This window comes from Rhinolophus sinicus, chromosome 3 (genome assembly GCF_057876585.1).
Source record: "Rhinolophus sinicus isolate RSI-liver-muscle chromosome 3, RSI-T2T, whole genome shotgun sequence".
In the NCBI taxonomy this organism is placed as follows: domain Eukaryota; kingdom Metazoa; phylum Chordata; class Mammalia; order Chiroptera; family Rhinolophidae; genus Rhinolophus; species Rhinolophus sinicus.
Window position 1 is genome coordinate 142,820,963 of NC_142503.1, and position 26,193 is coordinate 142,847,155.

Genomic DNA, 26,193 nt, shown 5'->3' on the forward strand with positions numbered 1-26,193 from the left:
TGGAGCAGTGGGAATTACATCAGGACATTTAGCCGAGTAGGCAGGCGAGGTAGGATTCTCCCATCCAGCCCTCAGAAGGAGATCATGGATTCTCAGCAAAGAAAGTGTTCCTATACTTTCAATTTACTCCCCTCTTACTACATAAAGAAACTCAAACCAGAAAAGTGAAGTGATCTGTCCATGGTCGCACAGTAAGTCCGTGATCCTGGATCCTAGTGCCTGGCCCCTTCCTCTCCTGCTCCATTATCAGTGGGAGAAGAATCCCTGAGATGTTCCTCATGGTTCTGAGTCCCCAGTCTTTCTGAGTGGCTCTTCCCTGCTTCTGCAGAATGCATATCCTTCCAGGTCCTGATGTGTCAGCCAGGCTTCAGCTGTGTGGAGGGTGAGTTAGAGAGCTGCTTTGCCATTTCCTCAACATGCTATGGGACAAGATTTTAGGTAGTTAATTATAAAGTGTAATTAACATAACAGTGCTGGAAGCTTCTTCCTCGCACCTGAGCTCCCAAGTTCCCAGAAGGAGGAAGGTTCTTAGAGTTAAGGGCCTTTCAGCCACCTCTTCCTGGTCCAGAGTAAGGGAGGATATATTTATTCATACATGGCACTTGGCCTGAGCACAGGAGAGGATTGGGTGGGGGTGGGATGGGATAGCAGTAGAGATTCTTTAAATGAGCAGATGCTCTCCCAAGATATTTCATCAGTCAAGAATCACTGGGTGAGCCTGGGGCAAGTAGCTACCAAGGCTGATCAAAAGAGCTCAGTATCTTGCCTCATCTTTGCTATGGGTCTTCTGGAGCCTATTTGTATCTGGTGGTGGCTCATCATCCCTTCTCACCTTCTTATGTTCCAAAGGTTATGCTGTCAGCCTGGTTGTCAGAATGATAATTCTGATTAAATGCTGATGTTGAGCACTGATTAAAACCACAACCCTACACAGAACACACTGCCTAGAATCTAGACCTGCGAATGCTATATAAACATAAACTCTCTTTTATAATTGACCTTCAGTTACAACCCTCTGTCTTCATAGGCTCCAAGAAATAGCAATTAACTTGGCTTCTCTTTTGCTCTTTTTCAACCTACCTAAACCCATTGCTCCTTTTCCATTTTGTCTTGTGGGGCTGTCAGTTGGTAGACTTGTAATTCTTGTAACTCCAAGGGCCATCATTCTCATGGACTACAGTGAGAACCATGGGCCCTGGAATCTCAGGGACAATAGAGTGCATGATGATGCCCCTGAGCTACAGCTCTACTTCCACCTCCATTCTCTCCTGTAGTTCACCACACTCTCAACTAAAAGAATTCATGCTCTCTGGGAATAGAGCTCAGGTCTCCACCCTCCCTGGATCTACGGCCCTCTTTTGTTGTTATTGTTTTGTTTAACAATAATCTAAATTAGACAGGAGACACAATACTAATCTTGCCTTGAGGGATTCAGCAGGGCTTGTGGTGATTCAGGCACATGACTAGTTCTTTTGTTTATTCCTTAATTCACAGTTCATTCACAGTTGTCTCAAGTACTGACAATGGTGACACATGCTTGCCTCCCAGGGACTGAGGACAAGCTTCCCTAGGCTCTGAAAAATTAGGAGCACTTAAGTAGGCCAAGGATGGGAGAGAAGTGCTGTCCAGAAGGCAAGCAGGAACAAAGGCTTGGTGGAAGTAGGGGGCATGACACATTCCAGGGCCAGAAACAGCCAGCATGGTGGAAGCACAAGTGAGGAGGGAGCGAGGTTCAAGATAAGGCTGGAGAGGGAGATGGGACTCAGAACGAACACAAAAGGCCACATTACAGAGATCTGGGCTTTCTCCTAAGAATAATAGGGAGTTATTGGAGGATTATATGATAACGCTTATATTCTGAAAAAGGTAATTCTTGCTTCATCTAGAAAATAAGTGGGAGACAAACAAAAGACCCACAGAAAAGTAGGTAAAGGGTCAGAAGAATGTGGGTTAGGGAAGGTGAGGAACGGTAGTTTTTTAAACATCTGTGAACACTCAACTGTGTGTAAATCTACTGAGCAATCACATGAGACAGGACTGGAAAGTACATGTTGCATTTAGTTACCTGGAGGCCATTAGTGACTTTACTGAGAGGAGCTAGAACAGGGGAAGTAAAAGAATGAGCAGGAGGTGAGGAAATGGCAACAGTTGAGGCAAAAACAACTTTTTCAACGTCTGTGAATGGAAGGAAAGATAGGTGATGGCTAGAGGAGGATATAGGATCACAGGAGCTTTTCTACCCCTCTCCTTTTTTTTTAGACCAGAGAAGGTGGACACAGTTAAGTGTTGATGTATAGTATTTAATTAATACAAAGTTATAGAATATTTACAGAGAGAAAAATATTATTGACTTTTTTTCTGTTTCGGGAAAGTCAGAAGGGGTTGGGTTTAAACACATGGAGAGGAGTTGGCGAATGAAATCTCTTAAAATGGGAAAGAAGGAAGGAAAAATTAGATGAAGATGCAGTTAAGCGGATGTATTTGGCAAGAGCAAGGGGGAAAGGATGGAGAAAGTTCCTATCTTCTAGCTTTTATTTTCTATGGGAAGTAGCTGGGGAGCATGAGGGAAGACTGCAGTAGAGTGAGGAGAGAGAATAGATTAGGGCCTTAAGAAAAATGGGAAAAATCAAACGTACGTACTGATTTGGAGAGTGGGCAAATCTAGTACAAACAACATAGAATCCCCACAGAGTTTTAGAGTGTTAGCTGTAGTGGGTGATCAATAATTCTGTGACATTACTTACTACCAAATTGCCCCAGCGTGTGGTTGTCTTCACTGGTGCTCAGCTGTTCTGCGGCAAGGGCAAAAGGTCAATGGCCAAGATCATCCAAGGTAAGAAATTTGCAAGACAGTGACAGAAACAAAGGGGGAGGAAGTCTAGAGTATAGGCAAACATATTATTGAAATGATGCAGTGGTATGTCAAAATTAGAGAAGGCTATTGAACTGGGAGAAAGGAGAGCAGTTAGTAGGGCTGAAGGCCCTGATGAGAAGGACAAGCACTCATGGTGAAAGTGGGCAGACAAGCAAGCTGGATGGACAGCAGATTGGGATCAAAGCATGTGATGCTTGACTTTATGCTTTTTGAGGTGAAGAAGCTATATCTGATAAAAAGTCCCAGCATGGGACTTTTTAACTTTTAACACTGGGGCTGTTAAAAGCCTTTGATATGTCTTTCTTACAGAAAGTGACTGGGAAGTTATCAGTTGAAAGACAGGAGGAGAGGCAGGAGATCAAATAAGCAAAGATGTTGTTGTAAGATCATGGAGAACCAAGGTCTAGAAGAATCATTAGGAAACTGCGAGGACCAACCCAACGCCACTTTCAGATCTTGAGGTAGATGGAGTATGAGAGTCTAAACAGCCCCTCTTTGAGAAGTGGCAACTCGAGAAGAGAGCCAGGAGAGCTTTACAATCAGCATGGTATCTTCCTGGGTTCTTTGGTCTCAATTAAAGTAGACCTACCCCATTTCTAAATTCTCATTTCCTTTGAATTAATATTGCTTTCAGGGAGACAAAAACTATATACCAGTTAATTTACCTGGAATTCATTAATTTTAAATGTGGGCACTGTGCTGTAACCAAAAAAAGAATTTGCAGTAACCAATCCTCTCAATTCTCCTGCTTAAAGTGCTCCCTGTTAGTATTTCTTTTATTTTGGGTTGGCTGACAGCAAATCTCAGTTTTTGTTTATCTAAACCATCTTTATTTTTTTCAAATATTTTTTCAATTACAGATGACATACAATATTATATTAGTGTCAAGTATACAACAGTGATTAGACATTTATTTAACTTACGAAGTGATCACCTCAGTAGATTTAGTACCCAAACGACACCATACATGGTTATTACTATATTATTGACTATATTCCCTATGCTGTACTTCACATCCCCATGACTGTTTTGTAACTACCAATTTGTACTTCTTAATCCCTCCTCCCCCTTTTTCATTCCTCCCTCCACCCTCCTCCCACCTGGCAACCATCAATATAGTCTCTGTATCTATGAGTTTGTTTCTGTTTTGTTTGTTCATTATTTTGTTCTTTAGATTACCCACATATGAGTGAAATCATGGCATTTATCTTTCTCTGTCTGACTTAACTGCACTCAGCACAATATCCTCTAGATCTATCCATGTTGTTGCAGATGGCAAGATTTCATTTTTATGGCTGAATTATATTCCAGTGTGTGTGTGTGTGTGTGTGTGTGTGTGTGTGTGTGTGTGTACACACACGAGGTCGGACAATTAAGTTTGCAAACTTATCCTAGAAAAAGTGTTACCTACCTCATTGCTGAATATCACTATGGTCACCTTCGAAGTACTCCCCTTGGGAAGCTATGCATCTATGCCAGTGCCTAGTCCACCCTTCAAAGCAATTTTGGAACTCTTTTTCTGGAATGGCCATCAGAGCTGTCGTCCTATTACTTTTGATGTCCTGAATGTCATCCATATGTCTTCCTCTCAATATTTCCTTTATCTTTGGGTAAAGAAAGAAGTCATTAGAGGCCAAGTCAGGTGAGTAGGGAGGGTGTTCCAATACAGTTATTTGTTTACTGGCTAAAAACTCCCTCACAGACAGAGCCTTGTGAGCTGGTGCATTGTCGTGATGCAAGAGCCATGAATTGTTAGCAAAAAGTTCAGGTCGTCTAACTTTTTCATGCAGCCTTTTCAGCACTTCCAAATAGTAAACTGGGTTAACTGTTTGTCCATTTGGTACAAATGCATAATGAATAATCCTTCGAATATCAAAAAAGGTTAGCAACATCATTACAATAAGTTCTCGAACTTAATTGTCAGACCTCGTACATATCACCCCTTCTTTACCCATCCATTCATTGATGGACACCCGGGTTGCCTCAATGTATAGGCTTTTGTAAATAATGCTACAATGAACATATGGATGCACATGTGCCTTCAAAGTAGTGTTTTGGGTTTCTTTGGATAAATACCCAGAATGGGATTACCTGGTCCTTCTTTGTCTCTTGTTATAGCCTTTGTTTTAAAGTCTGTTTTGTCTGGTATAAGTATTGCTACACCAGGGTTCTGTTTTTTTTTTCGTTTTCATTTTCATGAAATATCTTTTTCCATCCTTTTACTTTTAGCCTGTATGTGTCTTTCAATATGAAGTGAGTCTCCTTTAAGCAGCTTATGTAAGAGTCATGTTTTTTTATCCATTCAGTACCCTATGTCTTTTGATTGGAACATTTTATCAATTTACATTTAAAGTAATTCTCAATAAATATGTAGTTATTGCCATTTTATTATTCATATTTTGGGGGGTTTTTTTGTTGTTGTTTTTTTGTCTTAAAGAAGTCCCTCCTACATTTCTTGTAATACTGGTTTGGTGATGATGAACTTCTTTAGCTTCTTATCTGGGAAGCCCTTTATCTGTACTTCGATTCTAAAGGATAACTTTTAAAGTAATCTTGGTTGTCATTCCTTGCTTTTCATCGCTTTGAATACTTTCTGCCAGTCCCTTCTGGCCTGCAAAGTTTCTGTTGAGAAATCAGCTGATAGTCTTATGGGAGCTCGCTTGTAAGTAACTAACTGCTTTTCTCTCGCTGCTTTTAAAATTCTCTCTTTGTCTTTAGTCTTTGGCATTTTAATTATGCTGTGTCTTGGTGTGGGCCTCTTTGGGTTCATCTTGTTTGTGACTCTGTGCTTTCTGGGCTTGTATGTCTATGTCCTTCACCAGGTTAGGGAAGTTTTCAGTCATTATTTTTTCAAATAGGTTTTCAATTCCTTGCACTCTCTCTTCTTGGTCACCCTGTGATGCGAATATTGGTATGCTTGATGTTGTCTCAGGCCCCTTAAACTCTCCTCATTTTGGGGGATTTTTTTTTTCTTTTTGCTGTCTGATTGGGTGTTTTCTACTACCTTGCCTTCTAAATTGCTGATTCAATCCTCTGCATCATCTAATCTGCTGTTGATTCCCTCTAATGTATTTTTTGTTTCAGCTATTGTAGTCTTCATTTCTACACTTGATCTTAGCCAAAAGGCTGAGAAGCGATTATAGTCTACATTTCTGAGTGGTTCTTTTTTATGTTTTCTATCTCCATTTTTATGTTTCGTATCTCTGTTAAGGTTCTCACTGTTCTCATCCTTATAACCAGTGTTTTGAACTTTGCATCTGGTAGATTGCTTCTCTCCATTTTGTTTAGCTCTTTTTCTGGAGCTTTGTTCTGTTCTTTTATTTGGGACACGTTCCTTTGTCTCTCCATTTTGGCTGCCTCCATGTTTGTTTCAATGTATTAGGTAGGACTGCTAAGCCTCCCAGTCTTAGTAGAGTGACCTTATATAGTAGGTATCCTATGGGGCCCAGTGGCATAGTCTTCTTGGTCAGCTGAGCCAAGTGCTCTAGTTGTGTCCCTTGTGTGGGTTGTGTGTGCCCTCCTGTTGTTGTTGACCCTTGGTTGCTGTTTGCATGTCAGTGGAAGGGATTGACTTTCAGGCTGATTGGTTGTGAGCACTGGCTGTGACTACTACAGTGGAGGAGCTGTGGTGCAGGGCTGACCCTACAGAGCAGGATTCACTTTAGCAGGGCTCTGGTGCCTGTTCAGTCTGTCCTTTGGGTGCTTCATCTGCAGAGGCAGCTGGGAGGTACTCCGGCTCGGTCCAAAGCTGGCCACCAGCAGCTTGGGGCCTCCTGGGAGGGGCCCCACCACAGGCTAAATTCAGTTGCAGCCTGTGCCATCCCCAGGGCCACCTGAAATGAGTCACAAAGCAATCCACAGATAGCCACTACCCAAGCTGGGCTTGGAGGTGCCTGGTAGAGGCCAAGTCGTAAACCGAGACCAGCTGTTACTAGTGCCAGGCTTGGAGCTCAGCAACAGGTATGGGGCACACTGAGACCAGATGCTGCTTGTTTGGAGTTTGTGAACTTCTGAGAAATTTTAGGAAAGTCCACAGCTTGAGCCAAGACAGGGCAATTGTATGGAAAAGCCACTGGAAGTGGCTTGGGTAGGCCTGCAGGGCAATGCGTATTAGCCAGGTTGATGGAGATTCAGATATGGCAACCACCTAAGTCTGCATGCAGGGAGGGGGAGGGCTTTACAAAGGAACAATGGCTTCTGCCAGCACTTCTGTCTGGGAGAAAGCTAACCCCTCCAGCCTGACTCACCCTGAGCCAGATATTTCAGTTCCTCCCCATATGTCCCTGGTGCCTTTCAAGCTGCTGCCCCAGCGCTGAATCTCAGAGCGAGTGAGTCCCTCAGCAAGTAAGTCTCAATGTGGGCCCTTTAAGAGTAGTGATTGGGACTCCAGCCAGCCCTCTGTCTCACGCAGCCACAATCTCCTCAGGTTCTCACAGCAAAAGTTGTGGAGACTTCTCTTCCCAGCACTGGAACCCTGGGCTAGGGAACCAGGTATAGGACTGGGGCCCATCGCTCCTCAGCGGGCATCTCTGCAGCCGAGATATCTGTCCTGATTTTTAACTGCCACATGTGGGTGTGGGACCATGTCATTCCTTTTCTCCGCCCCTTCTACCATTCTTGACGTGACTTCTTCTGTATATCCTTCATTACAGGACTTCTGTTCAGCTAGTCTTCGGGCGATTCTCAAGGATGGTGGTTCTGTAGTTTAGTCGTAATTTTGATTTGGTCATGAGAGGATGCAAGCACAGTGTTTACCTACTCCACCATTTTGACCGGAAAACTTGCCTTCATTTTTGAAGAATATATTCACTGGTAATAGAATTCTAAGCTGGAAATTTGTTTTCTTTCAGCACTTTAAAAAAGTTATTTTTTGGTTTACCGGATTCTGTTGTTTCTATTGAAGAGTCAGCTGTCGATATTGTTGTTGCTTCTTTGAAGGTAATACATCTTCTAGCTTTTAACATATTTTTTGTCTTTGTGTTTAGCATCTTGACTATGATGTGTTTAAATGTGCTTTTCTTTGTATTTAGAAGTTCTTAGAATTTCTTGAATGCCTGGACTTATGGTCTTTTGTCAGTTTTGAAAAAGAGTGCAGCCATTACCTTGTCAAATATTCAAATGGTTCTCTCTCTCTCTCTCTCTCTCTCTCTCTTTCTCTTCCAATAATCTTTTCACAAGATCCTATGTGTCTCTTACTTTCTGATCTGTTTCCCCAACCTTTTTGATTTCCATATTTCTGATATTTTCTATTAACCTATCTTCCAGTAGACAAATCCTCTCTTCAGCTTCAAGAAATATGTTGCTAAACACATCTATTAAGAAACTTTAGTTATTGTGTTTTTTGGGGGGGTTGTATGTAGAATTTTCATTTAATCCTTTTTTGATAGATTCCAGTTCTCTGATAAAATTTGCCATCTTGTCATCTTTTTTCTTTGACAAAATAACACAGTTATTTTTTAAATTTATGTTGAATAACTAATATCTGGGATACTTGTGGGCTTATTTCTATTGTCTTTTTTTTTTCTTAGTCTTAATTCTTGGAATGTCTAATAATTGGCTGTTTGAATGTCAAGCATTTTATGTAAAAAATTGTCTCTGGATGATGTCATTTTCCTCTAGGAAAGAGTCACCTTATCTTTTCTGCAAATAGGTAGGGTAGGAGGAGATAATACCCATCCAATCCCGGAGATTAGCATACTGGAGCTGAAGGTGGAGTTTTTGTTAGGTTTGCCTACCTCATGTTTGCCTCCTCGCCTTAGGGTATAGATCTTCAGAGGTCCAAATGAGACTGTTTAGATATTTACTAGAACTCCCCCTTCTTGGTGGGTCCTCCATTTGAGACTGCCAAACATTTGGTTTTTCTTTATAACTACCCACTCTTTATACAGTTTAAGAATTAGCAAATTCCATAATGTGAAATCAAGTACTGAGTATGGGGCTCATTTCCTTATCCGTCCTTTCTCTCAAGGAAACTGCCACTAAAGCCCTGACCGTCTTTGCAACTCTTAACTCCTTTTAAGTGCTTTCCTCATTCTATTTAGGCTTTAACATCAGGAATATATGGGAGAAGCCCATATATAATACCAAAAAAATGACAAAGTATAATTACTCAAGTACCCCTGTTCTCTGACTGAAAAGAATAACATAATATAGGTATGTTCTTTACTCTAAGCTTACACATAAGGAAGGTTCCCTCCTCCTTCTTGGAGGCATCTGTGTCTATGAAGCTGTACCTTAATCCTCCTAAAACACCCCTACCATTGTTATGATGTCATGCATAAACAATTTTGCAAATACATGTACAAGATGAAAGAATGAAGGAGTGAACATTTCTTTTCCATTTTTTTTGGGGGGGGGGAACATTTTGGCCAATAAGATATAACAAGAATAGTAATGATAATATTCACTAAAATTTATTATAGATTTACTATGAACCAAGTTCTATGTTAGATGTTTTATGCAGATTGTTTCATTTAATCCTTAGAAGAGCCTAAGAGGTAGTAAAAGTAATTATTCCTATTTTACACTTGAGGACACTGAAGCTTAAAGAGGCTAAGTCTACTTCAAGTCTCAGAGCCAGGAAGTAAATAGCACAGTAAATTTGAGCTCAGATTATTCTAATCCCAAAGTCTGTGTTCCTTTCTAATGTTTTGTCCTGTCTCTTGACGGGCCCTCTTTCAACATAACTAGTTTCATGATTTTATGAATGCTGGAATCCTGAGATACTTTCTTAAATAAGGTAAGAGCTATATAGTTTGAGGGGGTTTCAATGCAAATCTCTTTCCTGATATCTTTGTGTCAGGTATTTTCCAATCCTTCCATCCTCCATACAGCTTTACTTTGATATATATTTATATTAAATACTTTCATTTATCATTTCTATGGCAAATCTGAAAGTAATTTAAAACAAAAATAAGGCTTTACATAGGGACAGGAAGCAATTAGTGGTAGGGCTTTATTTTTGGAGGATGAGATTGGTGGGGGACAGGGTATGGGGAGAAAATGCTTTTTGCAATGTCAGATGAATGAGGTATAGGAAATGATAACTCATCCTGCAGCTTTGTACTTGCCTGTGAGTCAGCAGTGAGTTCATCCTCAGTCTCAATGCTGGAATCACAGCTGTGAGAGATACTTCCTGGTGAGGCCTCTTCCCGCCCTTCCCGCCCTGCTATCTGGGGAACTGAGGCTCTGTCCACATGATGTGAACCATTCAGTTACCTATTCTGGTGCAGAAAGATTCACAGAACTGTCTTCTTGTTTTCATGCAGCTATTTCTAAGTTTCTTCAGGATAGATTGGTGTTTCTGATTTTTTTCCCTTGATACTCAGAAGAACATCCAGTGACTTTCCAGAGAATGAAGGTTAGGATTAATGTCACCACAGAATTTAGTTCTTAGGGCAACGTTTCGTATTTTTATACTGCTTCAACTTTCTGGGGTCTTTATAAATGGCCAGACACTGGAAAAGCAAGACAGGAAGATGCTGTGTCAGGAGAAGTGGTAGATTGAAAGAGGTCATCTTGTCATGATTGAAAATATGTGCATGTGGCAAGAAGGCTAGAACCAAGTCATGGTGGTTGTTGAGTTGGAATGGTAAGATTGTTGGTGATTGTCTTTTACTTTCTTTTCCAGGTTTTATAAATGGTCTAAGTTGTAAAATTTATTCTAAAAATAATCCTTTAGTATTTTAAAAGTAACTATCCATTTATGGAAAAAATTCAGCCTAATAGCGTTAATATTTTACGACAGCTTTTTCACAGATCTTGCTCGGGCTCTTAAGGTCAAGTTGATCATATGTACAGTGTCCTGTAGGAAATGGGTGAAGGGAACTAACTTTGCTCTGAATCTGTATATGCCGGGTTTAGCTCTTTTTCATACTGTGGAGAAGGGGGTATTATCCACACATTGTAGATGAAGAAACAAATGCCCAAAGAGACTAAAGAAACTTTAATCTCAGCTAATAGTAAGTAATGGAGTTACAAATCCAAGACAGACTGCCACCAAAGTCCACATTCTTTCAACTTGAGTACAAAATGATGATGCTCTAGATCCCACTAATTTATTGCTGGATTAATCATCCATTAAAAAAATTGTATTGCAATATTGTTCTCTCGTTGTAAAACTAGGGTTCTAAAACTCACTGATACTTGGCTTTTACTTCAGTGAGAAAAAGAAGTGTTGAGAGCATTGCATAGTATACATGTACGCCTGTGTATCTGACATTAAAAAGATAAAAGAGGCATAGTAAGCACCTAGTTGAGTAGAGGGACTCCCCCAGAATTTGAAGTGATTCTCATCCTCTCCCCTGAAGTTCATAGAGAAATGAAACTAACGGTAAATCTTAATGTTTTACTGTTGGTACAGTAGTTGTTAGTGACAATTTTGGTTGAGGAAGGGGTGGTATTATTGCAAAGTAGAGCATTTATAGTTTCCAAAAAAAAACCCATCTCATTGACTCAGCAGGGTCCTAATTTATTTTTTAATAAATGAGTAACATTTCAAGATTTTTTAAATGTTTTGACAGTTGATATTGTACAAGTAATGCTATCAGCTTTGTTGAGATATTGACAAACAATATACTGCATATATGTGTACAATGTACAATTTCCTAAAATTTAACATATGCCTACACCTGTGAAATACCACTTCAATAAAAATAATGAATGTATTCATTACCCCAAAAAGTTGTTTTGTAATGCTGTATTTTTGAAGAAAACAATCCATCATCTAATTTGATGAAAAATCCTAAATGGGAACTCATGTGATAGGAGTTTGGACTCTGATCTTGCCCTAAATAGTTCCATGAAATTCAGTGAGTCCCTTAATGTTTTCAGCCCTTAGTTTTCTCATCTGAAAAATGAGGAAGCTGGACTAGATAGTCCCTAAGCCCCCACTGTGGCTCTAAAGTTCAATAAAGCTAAGAGGACAGGCCTACTTAGGGTATTGGTTTGTGTCCAAATGGTTTTATGTAAAAATGTAGACTTCCCCAGTGGTCTGGCGGCAGCTGTGCTACTTCATCCCTGCCCTGCTTCACTTGATTGATTGATTGATCGTGAAATCATTTCATTTCTTTTCATTCTCTTTCACCCTGATTCAAGATCATTCATGTCATTACATCCATGTTGGTGTTACTAAGCTTAGGGAACTGTTCTACTTAAGAATTTAGGGCTAAGGCTTGGATAATGCTGGGAACTAAGCAAAGCTCAGATGAAGGATGACAGTACCATTAGCTTCCCGGATATTTGCGAGGAATGTTGGGCATTTTATGGGGGCCAGAGGCAAGCTGTACTGGATATGTTTCAGGGCTGGGGGCAGGGAAGCATATTGGAGTTTAATTAAAATTCTAATCCTAACTTTGCCCATCTTCATGCCAAGTCAACAGCCAGCATTTCTGTTTGTGGTTCTGGGGATTTTGCTGCGATGACATACATAGTTATCTTAAAAACTCTTGCAAATTTACCTAAAACTTCCATATGCTCATCAGATACTTAAATCAGGCCTGGCAAGCTGCCATCTTTTGCGTGTATTTCCAGAGATAACTCCTTCACCACGCCCAGTGCTCCTGGGGGGAGGGGGGCATTAGAGAGAGCTGGTGGTGAAAATTGAGCTGATTGCAAATGAGAAAACATGTTCCTCACAGCACAGTGACCTTTCTAAACTGTCTCTGTTTTCTAGGTGGCTCAGTGGGATTTCTGAGGACGGGCTGCTTTGACTTCACCTTGACCCACCATGAGGTTCTTCCTGCTCTGTGCCTACATGCTGCTGCTGATGATTTCCCAATTGAGGGCAGTCAGTTTTCCTGAAGATGATGAACCCCTTAATACTGTTGACTATCACTGTAAGTCATCTAAAGAAGACTCCTCCTTTTCTAAGGAGGAAGCTTTTTTGGTTTTGTTTTTTTCTAAGCATATTCATTTTTAGAAAGAGAGAGTTTTATATGCCTTAAATATGTTGTTTTCCATATTAATTTATCCATAATAATGTTCTGGTGTTCAGAGAAAATGTGACAGCTTTGTTGGATGCTTTTCTAAAGCAGCCCATATATAGGTTATATGTTTTCAGTTAAAAGAAAAAGGCCATTTGCTGAATTTCACTGTCTTTTATTCATTTATATTCAAGACTCGAACTGAAGAATTTAGTTAAAACCCTTCTACAACTAGTATATACAGCTAATCAATGCTGTATATTGATTCTTCAGCTCCATAATCCTGACTGATGGTTTAGCCCATGTTTACTTGCAGATTCAAGGCAATATCCGGTTTTTAGAGGACGCCCTTCAGGCAATGAATCGCAGCACAGGCTGGACTTTCAGCTGATGTTGAAAATTCGAGACACACTTTATATTGCTGGCAGGTAATTTTCCTCTCATTGGTTTATTAGATTAAAATTCTTTTCTCTCATGGTGCTTGCATTAATGTGTCTAGTTCATGAAAAACTAATATGTGATTGTGATCAAAAATTGCAAGTAGCCAAAAATATTCACAGAGAAGCGTCAGTGTTGTATACCAAGAACAAAATACAAAGCTAAAGCCTTCAGCGGTGCTATTTTATTACTGCCATCAAGAAATCATACACCATTCTTTATTCCTAAAGCAGCATGGAAAAAATAAAAATCTTCCTTTATTCTTTTTTAACTTGGAATTATTTGAGCAAATATTAGAAGTATGTCTATGCTAATACAAGTAGCAGTTTGACCCGCGCCTGAAGAGAAGAGCTTTCTTTGCTCCCTAACCACAGTGCTATATAAAAGCTTCTCGCTAATGAAAAAGCACTCTTTGTTGACTTTGTTGGAGACAGAGAAAATCCAAATGATCTCCAAAACACAATAAAAGCAGATCTGTAAAAATAAAATAAGAAGCAGCTTAACATTTTTATGCATCCACATCATATGACTTACTGCCTTGTTTCCAACAGGGATCAAGTTTATACAGTGAGCTTAAATGAAATCCCCAAAACAGAAGTAATACCGAGCAAGGTAAGCTAGTGTAGTTCGCAAATTTACTTGCATTCAGTCAGAATGTGGGTAATGTCACCCTCACCTCCAAAAATTTTCACAATTAAAAATTGAACTTTGGTTTTGTTTGATTAATGCAGAAACTGACATGGCGGTCAAGACAACAGGATCGAGAAAACTGTGCTATGAAAGGCAAACATAAAGTAAGTAAAACAGACAAGTAAGTGCCTGCTAGAGTTGTCCTTTCTGTGGACTTGATCGCACAGTGTCAGTATGTGGAATGCCTAATAGTAATGTACTTATTACTTTCTTTAGGATGAATGCCACAACTTTATTAAAGTATTTGTTCCAAGAAACGATGAGATGGTTTTTGTATGTGGTACCAATGCGTTTAATCCCATGTGTAGATACTATCGGGTAAGTATATTTTATATGATGTGCTTTTTTTCATCAACTTTTCTTCCTTCACTGGTATGATATTAGAGTTGAATCCTTTATGCTGTAACCTAGTAAGTGGTTTCATCTCTAATGCTGTAGAAGAATAAAGGCAGAATTCGTCAAATAGAATTTTAGTACAAATAAAACAGTATTGCCTTCCGACAGGTACATTGAACAGATGTGACACCAGCTATTTATTTTTCTTTTGTAGTTGAATACCTTAGAGTATGATGGGGAAGAAATTAGTGGCCTGGCAAGATGCCCATTTGATGCCAGACAAACCAATGTTGCCCTTTTTGCTGGTAAGATCTTTTAGTGTAATGACTATAAATGATTAATGACATTGAAGGTACAAAAGAACTTAAAGGAAGTAAAAACGCTTATAACTAGGGTAGCTACCTTGATATAGGTGTTTCAAAGTCTAAAAGCTATGAAAAATTTTCCAAAAATGAGGAAATAAAAGTGAACATACTACAATATAACACTCTGACACTTACTTCTATTGTTAACTAAGCCATGAATATGTTGCTTAACTTTTTGATGCTTAGATTCCTCATCCGTAAAATTAGGTAATATTTTGCGCCAACCTGTCATAGTTTGATAATGAGCGTCAGATTTAGCTTTATTTTATTTAGAGAGATGACACATGAAAGCCCTCCAAAGGGTACACTCTACATAGGGTAACGCGCTACAGGATAATTATGGTTATTTTACTCAAATTATAACTTCGGTTTCAGATGGGAAGCTGTATTCTGCCACAGTGGCTGACTTTTTGGCCAGTGATGCTGTTATTTATCGAAGCATGGGCGATGGATCTGCCCTTCGTACAATAAAATATGATTCCAAGTGGATAAAAGGTATTTGTAGAGCAAGGGTAGTGGATGGCTAAATGGGAACAGGAGCCCTGGGTCTCAGGAGGTTCAGTGCATGACTATACTGTTTATTTAGAACAAGTATAAGCTGCTTTGGGGATGAATTAGGGGCATTGATGAGAAATGAAGAGACCAGTAGCCGTAGCAAGAAAGTGGATTCATCCAGGATTTTATCTTAGGGGACCTCAAATAAAACAGGTCCCATTTCTGTGTGACAGTTTCCCTAACTCTAAATGCATATAATAATACTCCTTGCCCACTTCCATCTACCTAATCCTAGAAAGTTAAAAGTGAGAATCAATTAGTTCATATCTGCAGTCATTTTGTTCTTCGGAGTCTAGAAATCAAAATTTTTTTTTTTTTTTTTATTCTCAACGTAAGAGGTTTTCTTCCCTAGTTAAATAGGTTAATGAATAAATCTGTTGAAACAAAGACCTTTGCTCTAGTTCAGTTCCCTGAAGCTTTTTACAGCCCATTAGCTGACATTAAAGACTCTGGGTTCCCTGGAGCTTCTACTCACCCATATCAGGACTCCTCAGAATCGTTGATGTGTGGAAGTTCTCATTGGCTTGAATGTAGCTATGCGACATCTAGCAGTCATGCCTAGCATTCAGGGTCTTATGCTAATTGAATTATCCTTTAGGAACCAGTTTGTTTTCAATTTTTCTTTCAGAGCCACACTTTCTTCATGCCATAGAATACGGAAACTATGTCTATTTCTTCTTTCGAGAAATTGCTGTAGAACATAATAATTTAGGCAAGGCAAGTATATGCACTTGACTTGTATTATGGACTTGAACTGCATGGAATTGAGCCCGCTTTGGTAGAGATATGGCCTTTGCATGTTTTCCACAACTCAATGCCTTTAGGGCCAAGTGCAGAGAGGTGAGTAGCTTATCCTGACAATAATTGCTGGGAAACACCTGAGCAATGGCCTGAGTGGGAACAGCAGCCTGAGGCCTTGAGGTTTCGCTTTTTCTTTCACTACAGAGTGTTCTGCAGGCACCCTTGAGCTATGGATGCTTCCTTAACTCTTTAGCAATCCACTGATAGTTTATTGTTTCTCTGTATCAAGAGGCAGGATGGCAAGTAGAGGCCCTGGTTTAATTTTGAGCGCTTTAGTAAAAGCCCATATGTTTAAAGTATTGCCACCCATTCTATGCCAGGTTTAAGATGGCACATTTCATTCACAGTATGAGAAGCAAAGTGGAAGACAAAGTGTGGGGATGGTTCTCATTCAGCCAGGCAGTTCAATCACTCACTTCTTGGGGAGCTTGTTTGGCAGAACAGGAAAATGGCCCGTTTTTCTTACAAGTAAATGTAGTTTACATTCTCAGTCTACAGATCCCTAGAGAGAAGCCTGCTAGATTCTGTTGAACCAGATATATCTTTAGCAGTTTTTGTCTGCCCCACTCCCCGTGCGCCCCCGCCCCAAATAGCAGCTTTTGGTTTCTATTCCCCTATCATGCTCGTAACCCTGTTGCGCTACTTTGTCCCTTGGGCAGGCTGTCTATTCCCGTGTGGCCCGCATCTGTAAAAACGACATGGGTGGCTCCCAGCGGGTCCTGGAGAAACATTGGACTTCATTTCTGAAAGCTCGGCTTAACTGCTCTGTCCCCGGAGATTCCTTTTTCTACTTTGATGTCCTGCAGTCCATTACGGACATAATACAAATCAGTGGCATCCCCACGGTGGTCGGGGTGTTCACCACACAGCTGAACAGGTGAGAACACATCCTTGACACCTCAAAAGACGTTCTGTCCTTGTCTGTGGGACCTACCAATAGGCCATTGTCACCTGATGATTTTCTAATGGTTTTCCCCCTTTTCAGCATTCCTGGTTCTGCAGTCTGTGCATTTAGCATGGATGACATTGAGAAAGTATTCAAAGGACGGTTTAAAGAACAGAAAACTCCAGATTCTGTTTGGACAGCAGTCCCCGAAGACAAAGTACCAAAACCAAGGTGAGGAAAAAAAACAAAAAGGGTTTTTGTCTTTAACCAAAGCCTCTGGCCACTGGAAGCATCCATCCTCAGAGAACAACTGGGCCACACTCCCACGGCGGGAAGCGGCCCCTGTGTAGCACCGCAGACAGGAAGTCAGTAAACACGACCCTGTGAGTGCGAATGCAGAGAACTTACTGGAAATAGCATCACTCCTTGGGTTTTGCTCACTCTCCTTCTCTCTTGACCTCTTCTTTCAGAATGAACACTTATGCCTTAGATACAGTTTATGAGGTGGGAAAAAACACACTGTTTTCCTTTCAGGCCTGGCTGTTGTGCGAAGCATGGCCTTGCTGAAGCTTATAAAACCTCCATTGATTTCCCGGATGAAACCCTGTCATTCATCAAATCCCACCCCCTGATGGACTCTGCCGTCCCACCCATTGCCGACGAACCCTGGTTCACAAAGACTCGGATCAGGTAAGACTGTCTGGCAATGGCAGCCCACTTCCATCCCTTACCTTCTCTTCCTGTTGGCCTCCCCCTCTGACTTGGCTCATCTCCTCTGGCAGGTACAGACTGACAGCCATTGCTGTCGACCATTCTGCTGGACCCTACCAGAACTACACAGTCATCTTTGTTGGCTCGGAAGCTGGTGTGGTACTTAAAGTTTTGGCAAAGACCAGTTCTTTCTCTTTGAATGACAGCGTATTACTGGAAGAGATTGAAGCATACAACCATGCGAAGTAGGTATATTTTACGAGAATGCTCTACAGCACTGCTCAAAAATTTCCGGCATTTATTTCTTCTAGTCATTTCCTTTCAGCCCTCTAAATTAGCAGTGGTTTGGCATATTAGTATTTTGGTGGGTTTTTTTTTTTTTTTTTTTCCCCACTGAAATGAATCCTGGGTTTGCTGTTTTCCTGAGTCCACTGGGGCTTGAAGGGTGGGAGGTTGATGTGTTTAAAAATAATTCAGCCCTTGTTTTTCACCTGTAGAAGATGAGAGCATTTTAGTATCACCCCTCTTACCTTGCAGATAAATTTCAGGATGCTACATACGGCAGATAGTTTGTTGCAAGCATACACACATACATACTGAAAACAATTCTTCAAACCACTGATATAAAAAATTATTTGGACCATTAAAACAAACAAGAAATAGGTGAGAAAAATGGAGCAAAGGCGACTAAGGAGATATCCAGTAACATCCAGCACAGGAAGATTTAAATTCATTAAAACATTTTCTTTTTTTCCCCTAGAGTCTAACATGGTCTGCACAAATATAATTCCCTTCGATCATCAGAATGGGAAAGCAATCGTAAAAAACCCTTTGTCGAGCCTGAAATTTAACCAACCATGCAGAGAAGTAGAAGATGAATCACATAATTATTACTCCCCAAATTATGTACTTGCCTGGTTTGCTACCGATAATATTCCTTAAGACACCTCCCCAGCTCTCAGTAATTGCAAAAACCAAACCCCACTTGCCTTGTATAGTTCACATAGCTTTTGACTTACTAAACATGTTGCTTCAAAATGTATTCCACAATGTAGGTGTAATGCTGAGAATGAGGAGGACAGAAAGGTCATCTCATTACAGTTGGATAAAGATCATCACACTTTATATGTGGCGTTCTCTAGCTGCGTTATTCGCATGCCCCTCAGTCGCTGTGAGCGTTATGGATCATGTAAAAAGTAAGCTGATGTTTCTGTTCTTAATCTGGGTCTTGCAGCATCAAGACATTTGATGACAAGAAAATCCAAGTTATGTTCTGTTTGGTTTTGTTCAGGTCTTGTATTGCTTCTCGGGACCCGTACTGTGGCTGGTTAAGCCAAGGAGCCTGTGGTCGAGTCACCCCAGGGATGCTGTAAGTATATCTTGTCACATTAACCAAGATCTTCTCCACATCTGCTTCTACCTTCTCCAGGGTCTCTAAAGCTAGAAAGTTTAGAAAAGTTCCAATAACACTACTACTTTTCTTTTTTTCTCTTATTTTTTCTTTCTTCCTTCCTTCCTTCCCTTCCTTCCTTCCTTCCTTCCTTCCTTCCTTCCTTCCTTCCTTCCTTCCTTTCTTTCTTTTCTCTCTCCCTCCCTCCCTCCCTCCCTCCCTCCCTCCCTCCCTCCCTCCCTCCCTCCCTCCCTCTCTTTCTCTTTCTTTCTTTTTCTTTTCTTTTTGGTATGGGACAAGTTGGAAAAAAAAAAGGAAAATCTGGAGCTGTGAGAAGGGAAGTGAGATTGTAGACAGTATAATACCTAAAATGGATGGAGAGAAAAAGCAATTCTCTTCTGTTCTCTTCAACAATCCAGTCACCAAATGTTTAACAGAAATACTCGTTTTAGCAAGCTATGTTGAAATGTCTATTTTTTTCTCTCTGGCCATTCTTACTAATCGGTCTGTATTCTTGGTTCTGCTCTGGTTGTCACTTGTGTTCCTATGAAGACTGTTAACTGAAGACTTCTTTGCTTTCCATAACCACAGCGCTGAAGGATATGAACAAGACACGGAATACGGCAACACGGCCCACCTAGGGGACTGCCATGGTAAGACCGAATCTTCCTTGCCCTTCCGGCACTTCTTTTTGACCACATTTGCACGTGAACATTATTTTACAATCAGTCTTTTAATGATTCAGGACACATACCACCTAGCATTTAACTTAAACTTCGCAAAAGCTGAGCTGTTTGGTCATGGGCAAATGTTAAAGAAGAGTCTTACTTTTTTTTTTTTTTTTTTTTTTTGGTCCTTCACCATTTACAATTTTGTAGGAAATCTAGAGAAAAGTAGTCTAACCAGTAGGTTAATCTTTTAGTTTATAGTCTTTTCTTTTGACTTTTTTAGTTAATTGGAATTCATAAATTTTTGCTTTCTTTTGGTTACTTTTTTACTGATTACTTGTTCCTTTAATTCTTTTAGAAATTTTGCCTACTTCAACTACACCAGATTACAAAATATTTGGCGGTCCAACATCTGGTTAGTTTTTTTTAATTTTTTTGAATTAACAACCTTTTCTTTCCTTCAAGTTCAGCATTTTCAGCTCCTCTCCCCTCCTTTTGCGCAGTTTGGCAGCCCTTCATTTTTGTGCTTTGACTCATAATTCCACTGATGGTACCGAAAGACTTTTTCTCACTCAACACTTCACTCCTGTGTAGCATGTTAATAGCCTGTCATTGGCCAAGGCACATCTTCTAAGAAAAATCAAATGGATTAACATAGACTGCATTCCAGCTGCACGCACGTCCACCCAAGCTTTCTTCTCTCCCACCCCTGTGCATTGTGAATGTTCCCTCTGGCCATCTATATTTAATGGATGGCAGAATTTCATTATTTTCCCCCTCTCTCCTCAACCTTTCCTAAGACCTAGTATACAAATACACATTTCCCCAAAAATGTGTATTTATAAATTGTAGAGATCTTTTTTGAATGGTTTGTGGTAATCCCAGGAAACTTTGAATGTTGTGGTCTTGGTGGTGTGGAAAAGACTCCCGTTGAATGAAGCTGGTTTCTGATGTATTAAGGTGTTCAGTGGGCTCTCCACGCCCCTCCGTCTGTATCTGTTTCGGAATCTTCATCTGTGACCATTGTACCAGTCTGAACTGGGGTCTCTGGAGTTTTATCCTAAAGTCATATGCTTGCATTCTGAGGGAGAATGTACTTGGTGGAAATCAGTAATAGACATGCTAAGAAGTGAAGTTACTCCCGATCCTATTGCTGCTTCGAAAACTCACCAGCAGTTTCATTCCTCGGGAAGGAGGGCGGAGGGAGAAAGGGATGGCAGATTTTATGTATCAGAACATCCTAATTCAGCTTGTAAATGCCATTTCTTTTGCATGAATTGCTGCTAACTCTTTGGAAGAAACTCCCCAGGCATTTTGGGAGGCACGGGCAAGGTTCATCCCTGTTTCAGTGCTTTGCCATGGACGGTGAGCCCTCAGTGCAGTGAATAATCTACAGATGGAAGGGGGTCGTGGTAAAGCAGGACAACATCTTAGGCAGAGCTGGTTTATCAGATCCAAAATCAAGTGTTTACAAGGACTTACCCAGGTGTTTTCTGATGAAGCTACACTGAGGTTCCCCACTGAAGGATATACAGTCTCCAACCATCTATGAAAGTGTTTTGAAAAATATATACAAAGAGAAATGAAATGATGTTGTCTCACAAAATGATGAAAAAATAGCAATTAACCTTTGGGATTTGTATCACCTTTTCAATGAGTGTCATTGTCACACCAAGGGCTTCTGTAAGAGTGTTTTGAGTGTCTTTAAATTTGAAATCTGCTTAATAGAGCATTATTGTTAATTGTTAATTTTTAATTTTTATTTTTCCCTTGCAAGAAAGGGATGTGGTGTAGTCTTGCAGATGTGTTTTTATGAACTCCTAGAACAGGCTTGCTCATAAAATTTATTCAAACTGTACTTAAAAATGCAACAGACCAGTCAGGAAAATCTGCTGGCACTACCCATGTTAATAAAAATCTGTTTGCCACCACAGACATGGAGGTATCTTCATCTTCTGTTACCACAATAGCAAGTATCCCAGAAATTACACCTAAAGTGATTGATACGTGGAGACCTAAACTGACGAGCTCCCGGAAATTTGTAGTTCAAGATGACCCAATCACTTCTGATTTTACTGATCCTTTATCAGGTATCCCAAAGGGTAAGGCTTCACCAGGGAATTCATCTCTCACTGAATGGAAACCTGATTCCTAATATCTGCAAGAAGCGTGTGGACCTAGGGCTTTCCAGAGAGGAACCAGAACGGAGTTGCTACTGTTCCTGCCCCCTCCACTGGCCGCAGTCACTTCAGTTTTCTGTGGTTATATTGGAGTGCATTCCTTAAAAGATGAAAGAGCTGGAAAGCTGTTAAAGAAAAGGGTGGTGAAACAGCCACTCAGACAATCTCATTCATGTTGGTTTCTGTCTGAAGAAGCTGGAGACTTCTAGATATCAGAGAATTTCAAGGGTCACCCCAGCGACATCAAAAACAAAACTCATTGATTGCAAATCTCCAGATACAAAATGCTTTGCCTATGAGCCTTTTCCAGCCTTGTGTTTAGCTGCAGTTCAAAATGCAACATGAAAAGGATCTGTGTGGTACTAAGTTGCTTGAATACCATATACAATAAAACATAACTGAGTGCTTACCCATAACTATCCTTTTCAGCCCATAATAGAAGCAGTTATAACATAGTTGTGGGGTAGGCTTATTAAACTAAACATATTACTCCAGAAAAAAAAAATATATGTATTCTTTAGTGCTTACTAAACTATGGGATCAGGTTTCCAATCAGTTTTTATGACAGTGCATTGTCATTTATGATTTACGTCTGTTGATTTTGGTTTTCTGTATTTTCACTGTAAACAATTTTATAATCATTCTTTTTGCTTTGTTTTCTTCAGTAATACCATTTCTACTTTTCTTTCTTTGTCTTTCAAAATGCCACTAAATTTCATAACCCTGGACATTGATTAAAAACAACTAATGTTCAAAGACCTTAGTACTAACCTAAAGCAAAAGAATCTTCAAAATCACCCTGACTTACCTTATTCTGGGATAGCTGTTTATAGCATGTAACAGACTTGGATACCTCGTAAACTAACATTTCTTTGGTTGACTGTTAGATGTCTGTGGTTGCATTCAAAAATCCCAATAATTGCAAACTAATTCACTCTTCTTCTTCTAGTCTAACTTAAATATTTCTTAAATACCTCAAAATATTTGAATGATATTACTTAACTAATACGTAGTATATTTCCTTAGACTGTCTGGATTTCTTTCATATCAAGCAATTCAAGAGTGCTTCACCCCAAAATGGAATGAAAAAACAAAAAAAAAATCAAAGCAAACATGAAAGTCTATATTTGTAGCTAACAATGACCAAGCAGATGTTTTTAGTTTGTGAACAAATTATGTGTTTATATTCCAGTGAAGATAGCATAATTGTATTAGTATAATTATTTTAGCATAATATATGTTTATGCCAATTCATAAATTTCCCTAATCCCAGCAGCTGCCCTTAAATCCTGTTTATGAATTAGGAGAAAATCATGAGACAAAACATTTCATTCATTTAAAACTGGCCATTTAGAAAATACACACTTTCTAATTCTAATTTTTAGGTAGAAACTCTAAAATTTCTCATGTTGTATAACAACTATTTAAGAGGGATTAGGGGAAAAAGAGAAATGTAGATCAATGGGAGATTAGAGTTATCCTGGCATTTGCAGCAGTCAGAGATATTTGGGGATCCTATTATGATTAAAGGAAGTATATATATATTTATGTATGGAATTTTAGAGTCTACCTGACCCTCCAAGCTAAGCATATGGACCATGTGACAGTCATGACAGCTCAATGGAAGCCATTTGCTGGCTAATATTGTTTTAAAGGGCGCCTCACTCAGATTCTTTCCCTGTGTCTGTTGCAGGTGTACGATGGGAAGTCCAGTCTGGAGAGTCCAACCAGATGGTCCACATGAATGTCCTCATCACCTGTGTCTTTGCTGCTTTTGTTTTGGGTGCATTCATTGCAGGTGTGGCAGTATACTGCTATCGTGACATGTTTGTTCGGAAAAACAGAAAGATCCATAAAGATGCAGAATCTGCCCAGTCGTGCACAGACTCCAGTGGAAGTTTTGCCAAACTGAATGGTCTCTTTGACAGCCCGGTCAAGGAATATCAGCAGAATATTGATTCTCCCAAATTGTATAGTAACCTGCTGACCAGTCGGAAAGAGCTACCACCCAGTGGAGATACGAAATCCATGGTAATGGACCATCGAGGCCAACCTCCCGAGCTGGCTGCTCTCCCCACGCCCGAGTCTACACCTGTGCTTCACCAGAAGACCCTACAGGCCATGAAGAGCCACTCAGAGAAGGCCCATGGCCATGGGGCTTCCAGGAAAGAAACCCCCCAGTATTTTCCTTCTAGTCCTCCACCCCATTCCCCATTAAGTCATGGGCATATCCCCAGTGCCATTGTTCTTCCTAATGCTACCCATGACTATAACACATCTTTCTCCAATTCCAATGCTCACAAAGCTGAAAAGAAGCTTCAACACATTGACCACCCTCTTACAAAGTCATCCAGTAAAAGAGATCACCGGCGTTCTGTGGATTCCAGAAATACCCTCAATGACCTCCTGAAACATCTAAATGACCCGAATAGTAACCCCAAAGCCATCATGGGAGACATCCAAATGGCCCACCAGACCCTAATGCTGGATCCTGTGGGACCTATGTCTGAAGTTCCACCCAAGGTCCCTAACCGGGAGGCATCACTCTACTCTCCTCCTTCAACTCTCCCCAGGAATAGCCCAACCAAGCGAGTGGACGTGCCTACCACTCCTGGAGTCCCAATGACTTCTCTGGAAAGACAAAGGGGTTATCACAAAAATTCCTCCCAGAGGCACTCTATATCTGCTATGCCTAAAAACTTAAACTCACCAAGTGGTGTTTTGTTATCTAGACAGCCTAGCATGAACCGTGGAGGGTACATGCCCACCCCAACCGGGGCGAAGGTGGACTATATTCAGGGAACACCAGTGAGTGTTCATCTGCAGCCTTCCCTCTCCAGACAGAGCAGCTATACCAGTAATGGCACCCTTCCTAGGACGGGGCTAAAGAGGACACCATCCTTAAAACCTGATGTGCCACCAAAGCCTTCGTTTGTTCCTCAAACCACATCTGTCAGACCACTGAACAAATATACTTACTAGGCCTCAAGTGTGCTATTCCCCGTGTGGCTTTATCCTGTCCATATTGTCGAGAGGATGATGTAAGGGTACCTTAAGGCGAGCGACTCACTTGTATTTTAAGAGAAACAAGTGGCCAAAGAAACTCTTTCTAACTTTGGCAACCCCAGAACTTGCCACATGTAGCTACTGCAGCAAGGCTTCTGTGCACTTGCCTGAAAACAAAGGAAGGTGCTGGCCATTCCATTTCTTTTGTTTGAAGCTAAAGAGATGTGTAGCTCCGAGGGGCTACCTTACCCATGTTAAGAGCTGATACAGTACTCAGAAGAACTGTGAGCAAATACTTGAAAATGGGTTCAACTTAGACTGCCATTATGTGTGGTCTTCCCATTAAATGTGAACATTTTAATATGTATGCATTCACCTTGCCTCTTGCACAAATGTCAAAAACAATGGTAATGTCACAAAGAAACGAACTTGTAGATTACCAAACAATTTGCTAAAAATTCAGTCTTTGACCCAAAACTGTAGCATTTTTTTCATGTGTGGCATTTTTTTTTTCATGCCACCAATGAACTGTTTTGTGTGTGTGTGTGTGCGTGTATGCGTGTGTATGCTCACGTGGTCTCTACCCACTAGGATTTGTTTAGGTGCCCGTTGCATCTTTTTGTGCTATGGAGTTGTTTACATTGAGCATGACTGAACAAGAGACAATAGCTACTTCTCACAGCAGTCCATTGGGTTCAGCTTTGAGAAAGGAATCAAATTGAAGCTGATTTGACTGTCAAAATGATTGACTTCCATGATACCCAATGCCAGAATATAGGAGTTCTAAGTAATTTTGTGCTGCTATTCATTGAAACTTCTATTACAGTCTTGCCAGCTTAAGGAGATAGAGATGTTAAGAGGTATCCTTGATTTATCCGCCAGTATTCAGTAGTAAAATTTACCTGTCCACTGTGAATCCGAGCCTGAGTCACTCACTCTATTTAACCTTGGACACACTAATAAGGTTTTATTTTTATTGTGTTTAGCTTCCCTCATATAGGAGAATTTTTCTTCTTTTAACTCCTACCCCCAAGACTAAAAAAAAGAAAAAAAAAAAACAACGAACAGAAGACAAAAGAAAGAAATGTGAAAGTAATTGTAATTGGCTTAACAGAAACAGTCTATGAAAACTTAACAGTGGTGCAATCATGTTGTCTATGTTGTGTTCTGTGAGAATTTTCTGCTAAGTCATGCAGGTAATGACAATATACTGTAAATATTCCATGTGAGTTTACCTGAATCTGTGCATTTTGTGCCTTATTCATGAGAATGATAGAAGTACTAAAATATGTCAAGTGTTTTCAGTATAGCACATCATTTACTGAGTGCCAGTTGTAAATGTTTTTCAACCAGCACCTGAAAAGACTTT

The 26,193-nt window shown here is 40.2% G+C and overlaps 1 protein-coding gene across 20 annotated transcripts in view; it reads left to right on the forward strand.

The window, feature by feature from the left end:
• The window catches only part of SEMA6D (semaphorin 6D), a 559,989-nt gene extending 534,104 nt beyond the window's left edge, over window positions 1-25,885 (forward strand). For 5 of the 20 annotated variants that reach the window (XM_019730702.3, XM_074327776.2, XM_019730703.3 and 2 more), the window contains 18 exons: window positions 12,549-12,711; window positions 13,115-13,226; window positions 13,788-13,848; window positions 13,968-14,030; window positions 14,143-14,244; window positions 14,477-14,567; window positions 15,003-15,122; window positions 15,811-15,899; window positions 16,643-16,860; window positions 16,969-17,100; window positions 17,404-17,559; window positions 17,652-17,825; window positions 18,636-18,776; window positions 18,872-18,949; window positions 19,523-19,623; window positions 19,997-20,053; window positions 21,573-21,740; window positions 23,512-24,807. In XM_019730702.3, coding sequence (XP_019586261.3) covers window positions 12,603-12,711; window positions 13,115-13,226; window positions 13,788-13,848; window positions 13,968-14,030; window positions 14,143-14,244; window positions 14,477-14,567; window positions 15,003-15,122; window positions 15,811-15,899; window positions 16,643-16,860; window positions 16,969-17,100; window positions 17,404-17,559; window positions 17,652-17,825; window positions 18,636-18,776; window positions 18,872-18,949; window positions 19,523-19,623; window positions 19,997-20,053; window positions 21,573-21,740; window positions 23,512-24,800 — 3,261 coding nt within the window. In that variant the 5' untranslated portion in view covers window positions 12,549-12,602 and the 3' untranslated portion in view covers window positions 24,801-24,807. Of the gene's footprint in view, window positions 1-7,792; window positions 7,814-12,548; window positions 12,712-13,114; window positions 13,227-13,787; window positions 13,849-13,967; window positions 14,031-14,142; window positions 14,245-14,476; window positions 14,568-15,002; window positions 15,123-15,810; window positions 15,900-16,642; window positions 16,861-16,968; window positions 17,101-17,403; window positions 17,560-17,651; window positions 17,826-18,635; window positions 18,777-18,871; window positions 18,950-19,522; window positions 19,624-19,996; window positions 20,054-21,572; window positions 21,741-23,511 lie in introns of those variants that run through there. The other 15 variants (XM_074327787.2, XM_074327788.2, XM_019730710.3 and 12 more) reach the window with 13 other exon arrangements.
• Window positions 25,886-26,193: the final 308 nt, after the last annotated feature.